This window comes from Glossina fuscipes, unplaced genomic scaffold (genome assembly GCF_014805625.2).
Source record: "Glossina fuscipes isolate IAEA_lab_2018 unplaced genomic scaffold, Yale_Gfus_2 27, whole genome shotgun sequence".
NCBI classification, from domain to species: domain Eukaryota; kingdom Metazoa; phylum Arthropoda; class Insecta; order Diptera; family Glossinidae; genus Glossina; species Glossina fuscipes.
Window position 1 is genome coordinate 9,581,852 of NW_023998422.1, and position 20,381 is coordinate 9,602,232.

Below are 20,381 nucleotides of genomic sequence, written 5' to 3' on the forward strand. Positions count from 1 at the left end.
TAGAAACAACTGAGCCGATTAATGAATGCACACAATGCCGCTTCCGTGGGTCTTATTTACTCTATTGAGTAAAGGACTTAAGTGAAGTTTAATCAAATAATGACTAACCCAAAAAGTGTTGAGCCAAATTAAAGTACACGTCTAATCCAGTTTTCGTAATTGTTGCTCAGTCTATTCAGTAACAGATTTTCATATTTGAAGAGTATCAGTTAGTTCAGAAAGTATTAAGCCGCATCTACTTCTTACTATACTCTACTTCTTATATATAACATAGAAGAAGCAGAAATTGAATAAAGGAAACGTGTATAAGCACCTTCGGTTTAGGAAAATGGAGTTATTTGTTGAACGGCTGAGTATATAATATTTTTTCTTCGAATTTAAATTTATATCTGATCACTGTAACATCGCACACTTGCAGATGATTCTTATTGTAGTTACAGTTATTTTGGGAAAATATATTCGCAATCCGTTAATGAATTATCAAAAAAAAAAAAAAAAAACAAAAATAAAAAAAAAAAATGGAAATGAAACATAAAAGTGAAGAGATCTCACCCAGCCAAAGTCTAATGTAGCAGCAATAATAACAAGGATTTGGTCGCACAATAACACTGTCGCCGAGACGGTGTAAACGGCTCAATAGCTGAATGCCTGCCTGAGCTGACTGGTTGACTGACTGGTTGGCTGACTGGCTGGTTGACTGGCTGACTGACTAGCTGATAGACAGCATGATTGATTGATAAGTCGCTACAATCAACTAACGCCACAAACACTCTTATATGTGCTAACATACATACACATATATGCAAGCATATGTTTCGTACGTAGTCTGTCATATCATTATGAAATTTGTATAAGCAATCTGTCTGTCATTTTGGATATCAACGAACCCAAACACGCATTCATATTAATGTTAGAAAGAGTTAGTATGATACCAAGAAACACGACATTATTCAATTTTATTACAATATTAACAATATTACAAATGGCGTCAAGAGGGAAAAGGACGGCTAGACAAACTTGAATGATTTTTATAAAATTGGCTACGCCCCATTGTTCTTGGCTGCTTATGTTTTGTATACAATGAAATACATATGCATATATACGCGTACATACACTGGCATAAACACGCATTCACACAAACACACAAACACATTCATATACAATGCTGTAGAGAGTTTTGTTGTTTGCATTCATTTAACTCTCAGATACAATCTGTTATTGGAACGGTGATGAGTTAATTCCGTACTGAAGCGCATCAGTAAACGTTTTATATAAAGTGAACGTAATTGTAGATATATATATATATATATTTATATATAAGTATATATACATATATATATATGTATATGTGCGTGGCGTGCTTTTATTGATATATACAAGCATACTTAAATGTAAAAGTTTAATAACAACAACAAAAAATAATTTCGCGTTCGTTTTGGTTTCATGATACTATTATACTCATTGTTTGGCATCGTGGTTGTGTGGTATCGTTTTTATACCCGTATCATCGGTTCTTGATCGTGCTATTGCTGTTGTTGTTCTTCCTGTTTTTGTTATTGTATTAGTGCTATTGCAGTATATAGATAGAAAAATACTAAAAATTATTGGTAGCATTGCGGCGGCTAGTAAAATAAGCAAAAAAATAAAGGAAAAGAGAAAAATAAAAAAAGAAAAAGCAAAAAAAAAAAAAAAAAAAACAAAACCAGAAAACAAGAAAGATATAATGGACGGATTTCATAATATCACGACTGAATTGGGTCCGGCTTAACCCCTCGCTGCCTGCTTAACCATTTAACCAACACTCGTCGTATACATTTCGTATCAGTTTCGCCAGCATAGCCTTATTGGTATTCAGCCACTTGGAGCTAGTTTGTCATTATACCCCAGCATAACATAACAAATCACAGTGTGCAACGATTTTTGCACAGTGATGGCAGCTGACTATAGTCGTCGCCACCGTCGTCGCCATCGTCACCATCTTCATTATGCTTATCATCTACATATACTTATGCACACCTAATGTGTGCAATTGTTTATGCATATGAATATAAGGTTATGCGTGTGTGTGTGTGTGTGTGTGTGTGTGTGTGTGAATTCGTATGTAGGTACGCGTTTTTCAGTATCGCTTAGCGTTTAGCGAGAGAATGGTGACTTTATTAGTTGTCTAACGGTCAATAGTCGGTATCATTAGCTAGTTGTGATTGTACATGTACACCGTGGACGGGAAACTGCTATCATATGTAAGCGAGATTACCGCCGCTATCTTTAACAAGCATAGAAACTGTGTAATTTATCTGCTGTGTTTTATTGTTAAATATTTAAATAATAATAAATAAATAAATTTAATTTAATAAGAAAAAAAAAAAAAACAAAAGGAATTTTTTTAAAAGTCCTTCAAAGTTGACAAATGAATAATAATTTAACAGAATATTTTAAAAATCGTAACAAAAAAAGAAAATATAATCAAGTGTTGTGAAATCTTCTCTTTAATAAGCATAACTAACTAACTAATCGCCTAAACTTTGTCTGTGTGTTGTGTTTCATGAAATATTCTTGAAAAACGTTGTTTTCGTCTTTTTTTTTTTGTTCGTTTAATTTTTGCTTTTAAATCCAAAACGAAGACTTTTCATAATTGTGCCACCAGTGTAGTATGCGATTTGGTTCACAGTGGATTCAACGAATAAAATGGCCGTTGGACCGACGGAGGGCAAACAACAACCTCCATCAGAGACATTCTCGCCTGCCCCACATCAGATTATAGCACCGAGTCCAATTTTAGCTGTACCAACATTGGCCTTCTCTGCGGCACAAGTGGAAATCGTTTGCAAAACCCTGGAGGATTCCGGCGATATTGAACGCTTAGCCAGATTCCTCTGGAGTCTGCCGGTAGCCTTGCCTAGCATGCATGAAATATTAAATTGCGAAGCCGTACTCAGGGCAAGAGCCGTTGTCGCCTATCATGTTGGTAACTTTAGGTAAGTTTACTAGACTTTTCATTGATTTATTTATTTATTTTTTTTGTTAATTTTTAAAAGATTTTTTTTTTTGAAGAGAGAAAACTTGTTTGTGAGTAACGAAAAATTCAGTTATAAGCCTTTGGAAAATCTTAGCAACAACAAGGCATTAATTGCAACTGATTAACAATTTCCGAATTCTTTTCTCGATTTCCGAAATTTAAATCGTTGCTAATGCATCTTTTGGAGTACACGTAATTACCCTGGACACTTAAGTGATCCGCTGGACAGATTTCATTTATTGCGTCAGGATGATGAACATTGGCGGGTGTTATTCATTGCCGGCACGACAGGAATAAGAAATCTATCCGATATTGGGAATTGATATCGATGTACATAGGGAGAAATTTAAGGAAGCTTTTCTTCTCGATATTAGGAAATTTAGGCATTGGTGTTTATATTAAGCTTTCGAGGGTAGGGATCGGTATCCATTACTTGTATTAACTATTGTGGATTAACTGACATCTAATTGAAGGATTAAAGAGGAAGAGAGTCATTGCAGTCATCGATAATTGTGAACATAAGAGATTGAAATTTACTTTCAACGTCAGAGGTTAAGGTTAAGGAATGGGATCTCTTACCATTGGGTCGGATATTGGCAATTATCTGACTCAGGGATTCAAATATTAACGGGAGCATCTTCTATCCGAGATATCAAGGTTTAAACATCCCTTTTCGTATTCTAGCGTTGAAGTCTGTAATGGAGAGTGACCATAGCCGACGGCCTATATAAGATAAATCACGGATCGATATCGTTTTTCAATTTTAACAATTAATTAAGTAAAATTTTCGCTGCGGTCATGGATCGAACTGATGTTTGTTTTCTGATTCGAAAATTCGTGGTTATTGTGAGCTTACGTTATGGATTGACGTTCACTTCCGGATTGCAACATTAAAGGGAGCATCCTGCATTACTTTCCTTCAATGATATTAGGTATTATGCGGATTTGCTTCCATTGCCGAATGGAAGTACTAAGCGGTAGCATGGTTGACATTCGATGTTTCACTGCCGATTGACATTTATTCAATGCAATATCAGAGATTAAAGTATCGCCTTGAGTGACTATGTGGACATTGTTGACAATCTCTGATTTTAAAAGGATTTCTGAAGCCATGCAAAGTCAAAATAATATTATTATTAAATATTTTTCAAGCCCTAGTTAAAGAGATGCTATCGTAGAAAATGTATTCCTCAAGTCCCTTTAATTTGAATTTGAAGACTAAAGTTGTTTGCCAATCACTTTTTTAGTAGATATGCCTTGAAGACAAGTCAATCGATTTGTAATAAGGCATTTGCTTATATGTAAATGGAAAAAGACGAACATCTATATCCAAAGTGGACTGCTGGTTTTAAGTGACACGCCACGAATAAACGCCTGCCGTGTTCTTAGGAAATTCAGCCCTCAACGCTTCTATGGCATACAACTAGAAGTTCGTAAGCAAATTTGCTTTTTAATCCCGGAGGTATTTTTTAAACTCGTTTGAGAAAAACCCTCGAAATTTCAAAGAGAAAATTTCAGTTTAGGAGCGGAAATCCCATGACATGAAAAACATGTACATTTTTGCCAGTGAAGCAACCATCTGCTCCTATATTTAAATTTTGAACAGCAATAGTGGGCTCAAGTTGGGCCAACACACAGAAGCTTATAAGATCTATCTATACTTTGATTCCATTCACCAAATTTAATCCTTGCCACAATCGCTTCCATAAGATGCCCATAAGAATGACAACACAAGAAGGGCTTCAAAAATGACAATGTATTTAACAAGTTTAAAAGATATTGATGTGGGTCTATATAAAAATACAAAGTAATTTCCAAGGCAAATACTACTTTGATCCAAAGATAGATTAAATTTGTTTATAAAATGGCACTGTTTTAATTATTCTTCCAAATTAATTTTATCGCCTTCTCATCACTCAAATAGTCGCTCCCTAGTTGCTCAGTTTCTTATTAGCAGGTTGAGGTGACAGAAGAAATTCTGCCCTAATCGAAGAAAAGTATGGGCGTGATTTTTCAGCGGCTTTGCCGCGGCCTTCTCCTTCTTGCTTTTCGTACCTTTTTCCGGACTCGCATGCACCTATTCAAGTGTCATCTTTCTTAATGGCGCGGTTCTTGGGGTCATGGTAGTCAGAAATCATTGCCTCTCAGGCATCGGCAATAAAAATCGAAAAACTCACTTTTACATATGCCTACCCAAAATAGATGTCACTCTGTAGCAATTGAATACAATGACATGAAAGTGTCTACATGGATGTCAAAAACATCAGCATCAACACACGAATGAAAAAAAAATCTCAGGACTTCCTAGTAGGCCTCGAGGTTTAAATAACAAATTCATCTCATTTTTTGTGTAATTTATACATATTTACTTGTGTTAAATATGTATACATAGGCATTCAACATTGCATTGATATGAATTTTATTTTGTTCTCGTCAAAAAGAGTTGAAACGCGTGTAGATAACGCAAAACGCAATATTCCCGGCCAGGTTATTTTGCAGAAGGGCGTGAAAATTTCCATTTCGTATTGTATAATACTTGTTAGCTTACATATATGTCGCGCCAATCGAACTTTTAATTACTTTCCGCATTGCCGATTAAGGGTTAGAATGATTATTTCCTAATACAGTCTCAGATTGTCTCTATAAAATAGTGAAAATTTTATTTAGTTATATTATTTAGTCTTTCATATAATAAATTTTGCAGATATAGTTAGTTGCCTTTTATATTATGGGCGGTTTGCCTTTTCATGCTTTTTTCCTGTTAATAATTTCCGAAATATTTAATTAACTCTCTAATTCTGTTTGTTGTTGCTGTTGTTTCCGTGCTCCGTTGCTTTCTTGCATACTTTTAGAGAAGAAAGATAAAATAAGAGAAGTATGCTCTTTAGACAAGAGATAAGAGGGAGGAACTGCTTCTGTTTTCTATTCATGTTTAAGATATGCGCTTACTCTCTTCTTACATTCTCTTCGAAATGGAAGTATGTTACATATCGCTGGCACATTATTAAGTTGCAAGAATGGTTATCGTAGCAGAGCCTACTTTAATATTGAAGTAATTGATAAAAAATTATTGAAATGTTCGGATTTTGTTTGGTGATATTTCTTTAGCTCGTAAACTATTAGCAGCCTCCGCTTCGGCACACTTTCCTCATTGATTCCAATTAGTAGCTAAGAGACTGGTCAGACATAAGTTTCGTTTGTATGGCATGACTTCCTTTTTGGAGTACAATGATATATGCACGAAACACTACAGATTTATGTGTATGTAGTGCCCTTAATCAAACTAAGATTAAGATTGTCCCTCTGTCCGTTCAGCCATCAGCCTGTTCTCTGTAAGACTGCAATAGTTGCAATTTTTCACACAAATTCTCAACTTGTAGCTTCGTGCCAAAGCTAAAAAGGGCGTAAAATATATTCAAAATGGCAAAGAGAGTAAAATGATTGTAAAGTAAAAAAATTTTTTTTAAATATAGTTTTTTAAATAATTTTTTACTTATAGTACTTTTGAATAGGTCGAGGATTTGGCTAGAAAAGTTCACCAAAGGAAAGAGAACTTTGAAAGTTTGGCAGGAAAATGACAAGGACACTCAGTTAAGTACATATAATAGTCGTGATTTTTGTATGTTCCGGTGCAGGATTTCAACTATGTACGAGGCGGGCAGATGACTAGGCATGATTGAATTGACTTACAATTTTGATGATATACAGAATAGACGGCCGAAAAGCTGCGGCTAGATAGGTGCAGGATTTCAATGACACAACAAGCGGACAGACGGATGGATATGGCTGGTTCAATCCATAATTTCGCCGATATAGGAAATAGACAGACGGATAGACATGATCAATTAGGATATACGAATGGATAAACGTGGCTAAATTGAGTCCAAATTTCCCGTTATCAATAAACAATGCTTTGTTTTGCATTTTTAAAGTATTCTAGTTAGAGCCACTACAATGATCCATGCAGTTCCATGTTCTGTATAACCTATCCAGAATTTTATAAATAAGACCAAGTGTTTGCTTTATGGATAAAAACAGACATGCCAGTAAAGCAGAAAGCAGATGTGTTCCGAAAAGAAAGAGCGGAGAATACATAAAAATTTATGAAAGATAAGCGAAAACTTATGGAAAGAGAACTGAAATGACATAATCAGAAAAATATTTCTTATTAAAAATATGTTAATAAAAAAAATTTTTATATATATATATTTGCCTCAGCAATTTATGTAATTTAAGTTTAATTTTCTTTTTTTATTTATTGTATTTATTGATTTTTATTTTAAAATTAAAGAAACCTTATGTCTTGTAACAGTGAAGCCTTGGTGGAAATGCCAGTTAGCAGCATAAAAGGACGTTTCTATTTTGGGGATAAAAGGAAAGTTTATGGACGAATATCAGTTCAGGAGGTTGTCAAGAATACATTGAGGTATTAAGCAAATAAGTTAGGCATGAAAAATAATCAAAAATTTCAACACCAGAGTCATCCTCCTGATGCATCTTGGTAGTTGACCATTTATCGGGTAGCGTGTGGATGGTAGATGGTAGATGGTAGGTGGATTATCGGGTAGCGTTCGAGGTAGAAATTAGGAGGTTCCAAGGTGAAAAAGTCACCGACGACACCTTTTTGCATATCGTCAACTTTGCACAGCTCCTTATCTGCTACATATTGCTGGGAATTTTGATATATACTGAACGACAGATTGTAAGTAACTGAAACTTACATCGTTCGAAAGAAAATATCGAAGTTATTTATATCTGACATTTTGAGAAAATTGAACGCTACAAGTACGTGTTGTGAAGCAATCAATTTCATTGGAAGGAATTTATTTATCCATCTATTCCAATAAATTTTTTATTATCTTTTTCTGTTAGTCTGTGATCTCCTGACCATAATACTGCCCTTCCAAGTTCAAATAGACCTCCTTGTTCTGTTGTATCTGAGGATTTTATCTCTGTTTTGCTATATCTTTCAGAGACGCAAACGCATGTTTTACCCGTTATGACTAGCGAAACGACAGAGAAGACGGCGGGAAACTATATAAGTCACTTAAAGATTCCATAACCGAAAACTTTCCGGAAACTTTTGCCGTAAACTTTTAATTTCATGTCAGTTGTTCTGAAAGCTCGCTCTCATCCTCATATCCACTTAAAACGCTATCTTGATGAAGGTACAATAAAATATTTTTGTTCGGTCCCGCTTTTAAATGAATATAAACAGTTAGACGAAGGTAGTAAACTTGTAATCAGCAGGTGGTCTCTTCCCGAAAAAGCACGTAGTTCCAAAAAGAAAAGTTGTTGCAGGCTCCCATATTCCCAGAAACTTGAAAGCATCTGTCAAGCAAAAAAAAAATTTTTTTTTGAAACATTTATAGTGGGGTTGCGTTCTAAATGAACACATATGCTTTCCGATGACATTTGCTGTAACTGTAACTTTTCAAGAACAAGTCATTTGACACAAGTCATCTTTTCAAAGCGCTTCAGGGGAAAACATCGCAAAATAAATTTCTTTGAAGCAATGGATTTTCTGGCTGATATGCCAGAAGATCTCCGGAACACGTATTAAGCCAATAAAGGCATTTTTTTCTTTTGTTTCATAACATAAATAACATAACATACAGAACATAAATAACTTCTGGAAACATTTATTAATGTATTTGAGGGACTAAAAGTCAGCAAGTAAGACACTGGGCTGTAACTTTTCATCAACGATGCATTTCACACAGGTAGTTTGTTTCTTCGGGGAGCTTCTGGAGATCGTTTTTTTTTTTTCAAAAAATTTACATGAATTCTTTTCAAAGATACTTGTTATGGCATTACGGACTAGGAATAAGGTATGACTATGCAAAATATTGGGCAATTGGTTTTCATCAACGGCGCATTGCAAAGGTACTTTCTTCGGGGCGCTTCAGGTCAAAATATCAACATTTCAAGCACTTCTTACCATTAAATGAATGGTAAGAATATATGCTTTGGACTTCTTTTGTGCTAAAAAGCTTTGATTTAAACTTCAGATCTTTTAATGATTTTCAGATTTGTCGCTTGCTAACTAGAATTGGTTGTGATTGCTTTTGTTTAAGAATTTCTAGAAATAAATAGTTATCCGGTATTGGAAACCGTAATAATAAGAATGAAAAAAAAAATGGAAAAAATGGAAAAAAATTCTTTCATTGTCTTCCGCGCATGGATTATGCTCTGATATACTCAAAGATAAGACAACAATGATAATTAATATTAAAATATAATTAATAGGTAATAAAAGCTACGATCTTATTCCATACAAAAAGTTCAATATTATTTAAAATATTCTGCTTAATTCCTATTTCCGGCTTTTGTAATACAATTTACATATATGAGTAGAAAGTTGTGTTGTTTTTTTGTTTTTGTTGAAAAAGCTAACAAAACAATTTAAAATTGAAATTTGATTCGCAACATATTCTATAAATGAAGAATTTATCTTTTCTTCTCTTTAACGACATATATGTCAAGATTCGTTTTTCGCATATAATGCGATCAAATGTATGTAGAAAGTTTTTATAAGAAAGAGTGAAAGAGAAGGATAAAAAAAAAAAAAAAAAAGGCGAGGGAGCGAATTGTGTTGGAATGATAAGGGATTTCAAATTAATAAACAATGATGACATTAATTTACTAATTAACGTTCCATACCATCCCGTTTAAGTTCAACTATTGTTAATAAGAAGCGCGTTCTTATATTATATTATTTGTCTCATAATAAATGCAAAATAACACCGATTAACAAAAGAATTTCTTTTTTATTTGTATTTTCTTTTCAATTTAATTGAATTTCATTCTATAATAATTTCGGACGGAAAGAGGCTTCCGTTCATGAAATTCTGCGAATAAAAATGATCAAATTTCATATAACGATCTTCGGCATCAGTATGCAAAAATGGAAAAAAGGAAAAACATCAACTCATGAGAATTTTGAAGTTAACAAATTAAAGTTTCATAGTCAAATAGTTAGGCCTTAAAAATGAAGAGATGCCTTCTTGCTGGCCGACATGAAATATATGTCAAGTATTCCGATTTTTATTTTGTCCTTCCATCTATCCTTCCATTGTTTGCCAAAATTCGTTATAATTAATTCTAGAACTGCCAACATTTCCTATTTCTATCAAAAGGGATCATTGTGATCCATTATGGCCCAAACGTACCCTAATTAATTAAAAGTATACAGTTCAACAATGCTCATGATTTGCGTTTATGCATACCCGCAATAAATTAGAAATTTCGACAGCCTCGGAAAAACTCAGTGGTCCTGTAAAGATATTACTTTTCAGCTCATATTCTTAAGAGATTAAGGTCTGTTTCTGCCATATTTCAGCTTCCCATATCTACTTGGCACGGCCTTGAGCTCTGCGAGCGATGCGGTCTTTAATCGTCCTTAATCGTGGCAAGACACCTCCCTTTCATGGATGCTTTCAGCTGTGCGAATGGGAGAAAGTCGCTGGAGGCCAAGTCCGGGCAATGCGAAGATTTTTAGCTAAAAAGTTCAGACGAACCAATGTCGCGTCACCTGGCGTATTATCGTGGTGCAATAGGTTGTTCGATAACTTTGGGCATTTTTTCGTGTCGTTTCACGCAAACAGCGCATAACTTCAAGGTAATATTTTGCATTGATGCTACGACCGTCTGGCAAGAACTCACAAATGTACGCACTACGTCACTGTAATCGAAAAAAACACAGAGCAAAAACTTTCACAAATGACCGAACTTAGCCTGCTTTTTTCGGTCTTGGCCCTTGTGACCGTTTATGTTGAGATAATGGGACTTTGGTTGCCACACCATAACCGTATGTCCGTCTGTCGTCACCACTTATGATCCACCAAATTTGCATCGGCGTTGACGTCATTCTACGGCTCCTAAGTGATGTCAATGCGACGATTCTTTTCGAACACATTTCGCTGCTACACGTTTTATGCCCAAAACCTCACAAAACAAATGTGTGACATGAGCCAATATGCCGACATCCTCTGCAATTTTTCTAATAGATATTTGACGATTTTCCTTAAGTGCTTCAAAGTGCTCCTCGTTGTTGTTAACGTGCTAGGGCGTCCGGAGCGGCCATTATTTGTCTTCTGTGCACCAATTGTAGACATTTTTTTGGCTCAAAGTAGACTCGCCAAATGCCACAGTGAACATTTTAGGGTAGTTGCCGCCTCTAATTTTATTTTTTACCCAAAATTTAATACCAATTCTTTGATCCATTTTTTTCGTTAGCAAAAGATCACCACTCAAACCACGTCTGACCTTTATATCTGACAAAAATAAACTAAAAATGGAAAATGGCTGATAATGTCAACATAGGTTGTCGACATGTGTAAAAACGTGACGAAAAGTAAAATTTGAGAACTCACTACTACTTCTACTACTACTGTACTGCTACTATATGTAGCAAGCAGAATTTCAAAAGTCGCTACTTTTTTGAACACACCTCGTATGTAATCGCTATGACAAAAACTAAACTAAGTAGGAAACAATCGATCATAGATAGTTGAAGGTCTCGTCGTATAAGTCATAGAAAAGTTTTGGAAGATTAATTCGACTGCAGCCGCATCTTAGAAGAACGAAAATTAAAAAGAATCAAAATGACGTACTCGACAGTTTTTGTGTTAAAGCCGAAAGAATTAAGCTTGTGATCTGATCTCTAATCTGGACTTTCGTCTGGATTCTCATTAATTTATAATAGATAAGTACAATGAGTTGATAAAAATGTTTGCCACAACTAAGGCGTCGTTGCCAGCGTCGTTCGCAGAATTGAAAAATTTTGAAATAGTTTTCAAACCACAACAACAGATATCTGTCGATGTTTTGTTGTTGTCATTGAGTTGTTTTGATGCACCGTAAAAATGAGTTGATTACAATTAGCAAACAAAAATTGTTTTCCAAATACTTTTTAGTAAGTGATGGCCATTTAAGCAATGATGCATTTTTTCTGTTTTCTGCTTGTTCGTTCGCCTTTATTTACTTGATTTTAATGTTATGTTATACTATTGTCTAAAGAATTTTTTGGTTAATGTATTTTAAAATGATTTCATGTTTTCTGTTCATCTGTCCTTATTTTCTTCTTTTTTTTTATTTTTGCGAAAATTCCGAAATTGAAAGCTGACAGCTGAAATATTTTCGCCAGTTGATTTCCTATCGCAGAATTTTTCTGTTCCGATTATTAGTCATGAGACGTTTCTTTGATAAGCCGAAATTCGTATACAAATTACAAAAAATTTAACATAAAAATTTTTTTTTCGTTCTGTCACTCCATAAAATATTCGAAACTTATCCGAAATAATGAATATGTGGATACGAAATTTTTAAGCGTCTAAAAGCGAGATTTTTGAATATGGACTTAGAGTCTAATTAGGGATATTTTAATTGGGCTGGACAACTTGTCAAATACAATAAACAGAAGAAACATTTCAAGCCCAACTTGGTCGTGCTCTAATTCTATGGTATAGGTATTGCATATTGGAGAGTAAAACAAATATTTTTTCAAAATTTAAACACAATTTATTTTTTAAACCCTTTTTTCGAAAAAAAATTTCTGAAATTTTAACTACCGTTTCGAAGTAAGATTCAGCAGTGATCAACGAATGACTTTTTTGGACAAGTTAAAGTTTATCGAAACTATGACCAAATCGCATGTGATATCTCAAAGTAAATAAAAGAAACAAGCGGTGTACACCAGATCGCTTAACACGGTTATTTTTATAACGACTTCCCAAAGCAAAGCGTTATATGGGAAGTGGTCGCAGAAGTGATGCGATCCAAATCATTTTCAATAGCATTCGTGCTTCGCGATCTTCAGGTTGAATACAACAGACAAAAATGGCCAGACGGACAGACTAGCTTATATCGATTTGGAAAGTAGTTCTAAGTCCATCTAAAGTCCTTTCGTTCATTGTATACATACACACGAACTTAATGCACTCGTCTACAGCAAGTTGTGTAGGGCTTAAAAACGATTGAAATCGACTCCATTTGTTTTAAATGAATTTTTCGAAATGTATCTCACGAGTTTCATTACATTTTCAATAAGACTTTTGGATAATTCTTACTGTGTTATTCCATTTGCAAGATATACTCCGCAGCAAGAGGAAAATGGAGGTCAAGCAAAAACAACAAAAAGTATTTTTCGAGAGTGACAACGCTTCCATTGTGCCTTTACAAAATAGCAAAAACAAATTATTGTGGACTTTAAGACGGTTGAAGGACATACAGACTTTGAGTGTTTGCAACAACTTTAGATAAAAAGTGAATATGTGACAGATACTGCAACAAAGAAATTATGAAAATTGTTTGGAGATTTTGAAAAAGACATTCTATTGTCTTGATTGGTTTTGTGTTACTTTGCTTTACCACTAGGTTGGCCAAAGGGTCATTTTGATGTTTATCGATTTTTGAGTTTCAAAAAAAGACACATTAATCATGTGAAAATGAACTTAGTGGAAACATTTTTGAACCGAGCACGAAGGAGGTCTTGATGTTCGTGGTCTTTTGGGATCGAAAGTTATAGAAGAAAATATGAAAAAATTCTCGACTCTCTTCGTTTTTTCGAGATTGCGTCAGTTTTTTTTATAGTGTGAAAGTGTTTTGTGTTTGTATGTTTGCGCCGAATTTCAGTTTCCTATGCTTACTAGTGATTTCAAAATGATCAGGTCGAATTGATCTATTTCTGTACATATAGTAATGGTAAACCAAAAAAGTAAATCTTTGGTAGAGTTTTTTAAATTCCATACTAAATTTTTCTGGTCAATCTCAGGGGGAGGGATTTGTTATTTATTTGTACATGTATACGAAGTGTGTTGGACATGGCTTTGAAAAGTGCTCCTCGGTGAAATTTGGGTGTAGGTGATGATATTTGGGTGCGTGTGTGAGAGAGAGAGAGACAGACAAAGAGAAAGAGAGGATATAAAGAGCAATTTATCGTTTTTCTTGCAAGGATTCTGTCATTTTCTTTTTCTTCTTCTTGCAAGATCGATAAATAAAACGCTAGAATCGCTAAAGTATCTGAAATGACCCGCTACATTGATCAGTTTTTGCTGCTCTTACGGTTTTCCTTTTTAAATTCGCATTTTCTTGAATGACTTTGAAAGACCATTCGTCGCGCTTTCGTCGCGGAATTTCCGTGATGCCAGGAAAATATGGAAATGTAGAGCAATGTTTTTATAGTAAACTTTCACAACAAATTCGTACAAAGATTAAATATTGGTTTATATTGACAATTCTCCAAAGCTGTTTGCCACTAGATGGTGTTGATGCCTATATATCGCGCAACATTCACCTAATTGTCTCAACATGTCCTTCAAAAGTGAAATTCCAGCTTATATTTTTTGTGAAAATAGTTTTCTATTTCTTTGCTCGCGTAAAAACTTATATCGATTTGAAAATGAGGGGAATATCTGAAGAAATACGCTATATGAAGCTTTTCTACTATAAAATGGCGAAATAAGCAAAAAAATGCCGAAAACTGTGTAAAGTGTACAGTGAGAATACTGTGACTCAGGAGTGATTTGCACGATTCCTTTCCGGAAATTTCGATGTCAAAGATACATCATCGGTGTCACTGAAAAAGTCGATGAAATTTTACAATCGGTAGAGTAAGACCGACAGGCAAGCTGTGAGGAAATAGCGGAGACACTAAACATCAACCATGTGACAGCTTGGCATCATTTAAAAAGAGCAAGCCACGAAAAGAAGTTCATCTTCAGGTAAAGAAGCTTGAAGAGTTTTAAATATGGCCTAATATATATATATATTATGTGGCACATAAAGTCTTCTGTATGTCTTGAAAAAACACAGTGACGTGTTATTTAAAGACGAACTGAACTTGAATTGAATTAAAATTTAATTTGAGTTGAGTTTAAGGAAACCTTATTAATACCTATTAATAATTGCGTGCAGAAATTGGAGTAAAAGAAAGACAGCATGTCGGCTTTCAAATCTACTGCCTTTGTCGGTTCCTTTACTTAAAGCAATTTTGCTAATGCAATAAACGATGATCTCTGTTCTCTTCTTAGATGTCAAGGATGGACAATTAAGTTAGATGAGCTTAGAATTCGACAAACCTTTAGGCGAGTTAGAATTTTTCCTTCCTCTCTCTTGTCTGAATAACATCTAACGAACAAAGACTCACGTTTTCCGCGATATTCTACAGAAAGTCACAAAGCGTTTATCATTCAAAGTTAATATGTTGCGCTTTAAGAGCTGGTAGCGCTTCGTTCTAACAGCGCAATAACAAAAACCGTTCGATCATTGCCTTAGACGGTTTACATAGTGTAATTTGGAAAACTTCTGTTCATGAAATTTGTCGCGTACTTATCTTCAAATCTGTAACATAATCTATAATATCCCGCAGAGATTTCTAATAGCAAAGATTGTTTCTTTCTTGTTTATTACATTTAAGGGATGAGGTTGCATGAGATATGCGTTTCCATATATTTTCCCTCTTGCGCTCTTTGATTTGCTTACTTCATAACCATACGTTTTGCTTTTTCTTCTTTTTTTCCTAACAGGGAACTTTATGCAATAATAGAAAATCATAAATTTACAAAAGCCTCCTATGGCAAATTACAAGCAATGTGGCTGGAAGCTCATTATATTGAGGCGGAAAAACTTCGTGGACGTTCTCTAGGTAAGTATGAAGTATTTTTATTGACCAGGCTGTGATAAAATTCTAGATTTCATTGACTCTTAAGGCAGGTTTAATAATAATTCTTTTTTTTTTTTTTTTTTTTTTTTTTTTTTTTTTTTGGTAAATGATGCTTATGGTAAAAGAGAAAGTCCTGCATTACTAGGCGCTTGAGGTATATGCGAACACATTTGTGAGCTTTATGGAAATAAAGGCATTAATTTTTATTCACTTTCAAGCTGTGAAGGTAGAGAACAATGTTTCTTAGTTGAAATATTGAGACAAATTGCAACGGACCGACTAACACATAACGGAAAGGCAAAATACTTCCCCCGGCCTATGTCTTGACAGTTTACACCCTTCTTCGCTCCAGCACGGAAAACATGTAGTTTAAGTATTCTGGCAGTAGATTTTGAATTTGATTATAGAATGCATAGTTCATATGTGGCGACGGCACATACCAAAGTTTAGATCGGCAAAGCCAATCTAAGTCTTCTAGACAAAAGCGTTGAAAGTATCTGTACGCTGATAAGTCAAGACACTACCATACCAAGATATAGGCCACTTTGAAAAAAAAAACACTTTCTTATAATTCAATTTAGAGGTGCAATAATTTGATCCTCCCTAGATCCATTGAATAAAGTTCTAGCAAGCGAGCTTTAGTCTAAAGCTTAAACTTTGACTTTATAGTTAAAAGTGAAAAGTTCCCAATACTTTTAAGCGCAAAGTGCCAGCAAGCAATTGCAAGCCTAAGTAATTACGAAGGTAGCTGCTACATAGTCTAGTGTACCGCGCTAATATTCGAACTCGCGAATACCCAAACTTTATAGTGTGAGTTTGTAATTGTTACACTTTTACTCTTAAGTCTTGAATTTTTTCCTTAATATAATTTTCGTATGCAGTTTGAAACGATTCGTCATCCCGCCGATGATTACCGTAAACAGACACCCATACCATTATTAAATTAGACAATTACATTTAAAGTTTTGACAGGCTGTACAAAAATATAATTTAAAATAATGCAGCGATCAAGGAGAGCCTGGTCTATTTACCATGAATATAAATGTGAAACCATAGATGATATGCGTTTATTGAAAAGATAAAAAATATTTTATTTCAAGTATTGTCCGTCCTTAATAATCACTTTTCTGCCAATTTGTGGATGTAACGTCTCAAAGTTATGGCTCTGTGAGCCCTTTTCGTAAGAAGTGAAGCGCTCCTTAGTAAGCGCCTATCTCATCGACGCAAGTAGAAAATTATCGGAAGGCCTCAATTCCGGTTTGTTAGCCGGACGAACAAGCACATCCCAGCTGAGTGTCTCCAGCGGCCAAAGTATGAATGGACAGATATCATTGCAAAAAATGCTCCCGGATGCCTTTTTTCATTGATATTCCGGTCATTTGAGAACAACGAGCCATTCAAATCCGTTAATTGCTGCGTTTGGCATAAAGTGTTCCCACCAAACAGGTCTCGTCGTCTTCTTGCCATAGCGGACTGGATGGATTGTTCGCCTTGTGTTACCGTAATGGTTTGCACCCTAATTTCATAAAATATGGTCATTTTCCATACCCAGAAACAATACGATACGAAAACGACCTACTTTTGTGTCATTTAGGCAAAGAAAAAATGGTCTCAACGAATGCTCTTTATTTGGTAGCAAGTTTGACTATGTTGCGGCCTTAAAACCTTGCCACATGTTATCCAAAAAATGACGCCAATAACACGATTTGACAACTACATTGACGGGTAGGGTCATTTATGGACAAACTCCGGCTTCATATTTACATAGCTGGTAAATCGTTCTATTTTAGCCAAAGGAAGTGTTTGTCGTCTGAGTCAAATTTCATGCGAATATCCTTTACAATTAGTGATGTAGTTTACTTTCGTCCAAAGAAGTGCCTTTTTCTTTTAAACTTCATGTCTTCGATCCGATTAAGTTGTTGTGCTCCAAGAGGTTATTTTTTTTTGTCGCCAGAAGTTAAGCACAGCTTAATCAAACGAGTCTGGTCCATTACGAAACGACGTAAGTTAAATTTTTGATGAAGAAGTCTCTAAGATTTGATAAGATGTAGCGAAAACTAAGAATTTTCCGTTCATAATTCTAGTGAATAGGTTCACTGAAACGCAAGCACATAATCTCATAACATGACATAATAATTCTTCTTCATTGAAAAGAGGTCATGAAAAGCGAAGAAAATTTAACTCTACCACTTTTCGATTACATTAGTATACCATATACGATAAGTACAACGGACGCAATAGATAGACGAGTGAACAGAATTTCGCCTTATTTGGCGATTGAATATCATCCATAAGCCAATGGGGAGAATTTTAAGAGAGTCAACTCAATGCGAATATTATTTTATATTATTTTATTCAAAGGTAGCATAATATTTGCATCCACTTCTTCTTCTTCTTCTTTCCCCACTTCTTTTTGACCATCACCGTGTGTTACAGGTAAAGGGGTTGTTTTCTGAGCGACTTGTCATATTGAAAGAAAAAAAAAACTGCATACAAATCGCAAGTTTTTCATTTAGCAAACTTTCATGAGAAATGGAGAGTGACGGCATAGACTTCTTCAGACACCTTATCTCGTAAGAAATGAAAGAAGAAAATCAAGAAAATCTAGACAAGTTTAATTAGTTAATACAAATACAAACACTATTCGGCAGCCAATAAAAAGCTCTTTTGAACATTAAGTAAATATAAGCAAATAATATGATGATTATCTACTTTTCAGGTCCCGTTGATAAATATCGTGTACGTAAAAAGTTTCCTTTACCGCCTACCATATGGGATGGTGAACAGAAGACGCATTGCTTTAAAGAACGCACACGTAGTCTGCTACGTGAATGGTACCTACAGGATCCGTATCCGAATCCAACGAAAAAACGTGAACTAGCCAAAGCGACAGGTTTAAATCCCACACAAGTCGGCAATTGGTTTAAAAATCGCCGCCAAAGAGATCGAGCAGCGGCTGCTAAAAATAGGTATGTACATATATATGTTTGTATTCTTGTGTGTTTATGTAAGCATATAAATATAAGCATAGTATACATATAATAGCAATAAGTGTATGAGACAAGTGTTACAAAAAAGAAAAAATGAAAAAAAATAAGAGAAAAAAAAAAAACTCAAACCGCAAAATAGTTTGTTTTAAAGCAACTAATGCGGTTATTGATGGTGATACACTCGTAGCGACTTAAACACACATTCATGCTATGCCCGCTGGCGGTTACCTATATAAGATGAGTGATTTAGTTATATATATATATATATATATATATATATGCTTTAATGTTAATTATAATAACAATCATATGGTTTTAAGTACTAAAGTTGTTATTGTTATTGTTATTATTACTGTTGAAACTGGATATTGTTAGCTCTTTAAAGGTAAATTGATATCATTTAAGTTGAATTTATGCTTAAAGGAGTTTCGTTTTTTTTTTTTTTTTATTTTTTATAAAATCTTAAAGCATTTGCATATAAATGAGTATAAGTAGCCTTTGGTGTTGTTGTTGTTTTTTTTTTTTTTTATTTTTTTTTTTTTTTTACTGTTGTTGCTATTATTAATAGTCATCAATGTGGTGTCTTAACATTTTATTGATCCGTGCCGCACACACTTCACGAATATTATTAAAAGGCGGCGGCGGCGGCGGCCTTTTTTTTTTTTTTTTCTCAGTTTTTTGCTCAGTTCGATATTATAAAACAAAAGAATTGATTCGGTTTTTCTTATTGAATTTCTGCGGTATGCGGTTTCATTAGCTGCTTTACCACATTAAAAGGAAATGACCGCTTCTTCAAGACTTTAAGATATCCCATGCGTATTAGACTGGATGGAAAAAAAGGGACAGACGGAGAAAGAGAGAGTGAGAGAGAGAGAGAGAGAGGAAGAGTAAGAATTTTCATGTTGAACATACTTTGTAATATCCGTTGGAAAGAAGTTGACATATTTCAGTGCATATAAATTCGCAAGAAAAAAGCAATGATTTGTTACGAAGCAATGCAGATCCACTACGTTGCGTATCTTGTGCAAAAAGTATCCGCAGAAATATCACTTTTTCGTCATTTATTCATTTTTTCAGTTTTTCAGTTTAGTCAGGAAGTACGACATTGCGATACAAATGCATTGATGTTTGACTCATGTCTTTATATGTTTCCAACAGCCTGCTTGCGTTATGATCGCTTCAGGTTCTTCAGAAGATTTTTCTTTATGACTTCATATCTAAGATTGTATTTATACTTCTTCTACGCAAGTACATTATAACCGTTCAAGATTAAAAAAAAAAAAAACAAGTAAGAATATTATATTCAGCTCTGGCCGAATCTTTTATACTCAGCATCTTTACCTTAACAAAAAGTCGAAAGAAACCAAAAAAGAAAAAAGCAAAAGAAATTTCGATACTGTATAAAATTGAGTGGGCGTGACCGATTTTTTGCATTCAAGCTCGATTTGCTATTCCCATGGACGGTATTCTTCACATAGCGAGAGTTATATCTTTGCAACGCTGAAAATTTGATTAGTCCTGCGTGTGTTGTAAGTTAACAGCGTACCCGTAACCAGGACTCGAGCTTGAATCTCTTAGTCTCTCTTGTTGCTTGGCGTCCTGTCCACTACGCCGTACGATACCTGCACGAAGTAAAACCATTTCTTTACAAGTATTTAACTTTGATGGGAAGAAGAGGAAGATTTTGAAAATTTGAAAAAACAACAAAGAT

The 20,381-nt window shown here is 34.6% G+C and overlaps 1 protein-coding gene across 1 annotated transcript in view; it reads left to right on the forward strand.

Annotated features, from left to right (window-relative positions):
- Positions 1-2,389: 2,389 nt before the first annotated feature.
- The window catches only part of LOC119636004 (protein Optix), a 42,604-nt gene continuing 24,612 nt past the window's right edge, over positions 2,390-20,381 (forward strand). The window contains exons 1-3 of the mRNA XM_038031071.1: positions 2,390-2,975; positions 15,544-15,662; positions 18,400-18,649. Of these exons, the coding sequence (XP_037886999.1) occupies positions 2,686-2,975; positions 15,544-15,662; positions 18,400-18,649 (659 nt within the window). The 5' untranslated portion in view covers positions 2,390-2,685. The remainder of the gene's footprint in view (positions 2,976-15,543; positions 15,663-18,399; positions 18,650-20,381) is intronic.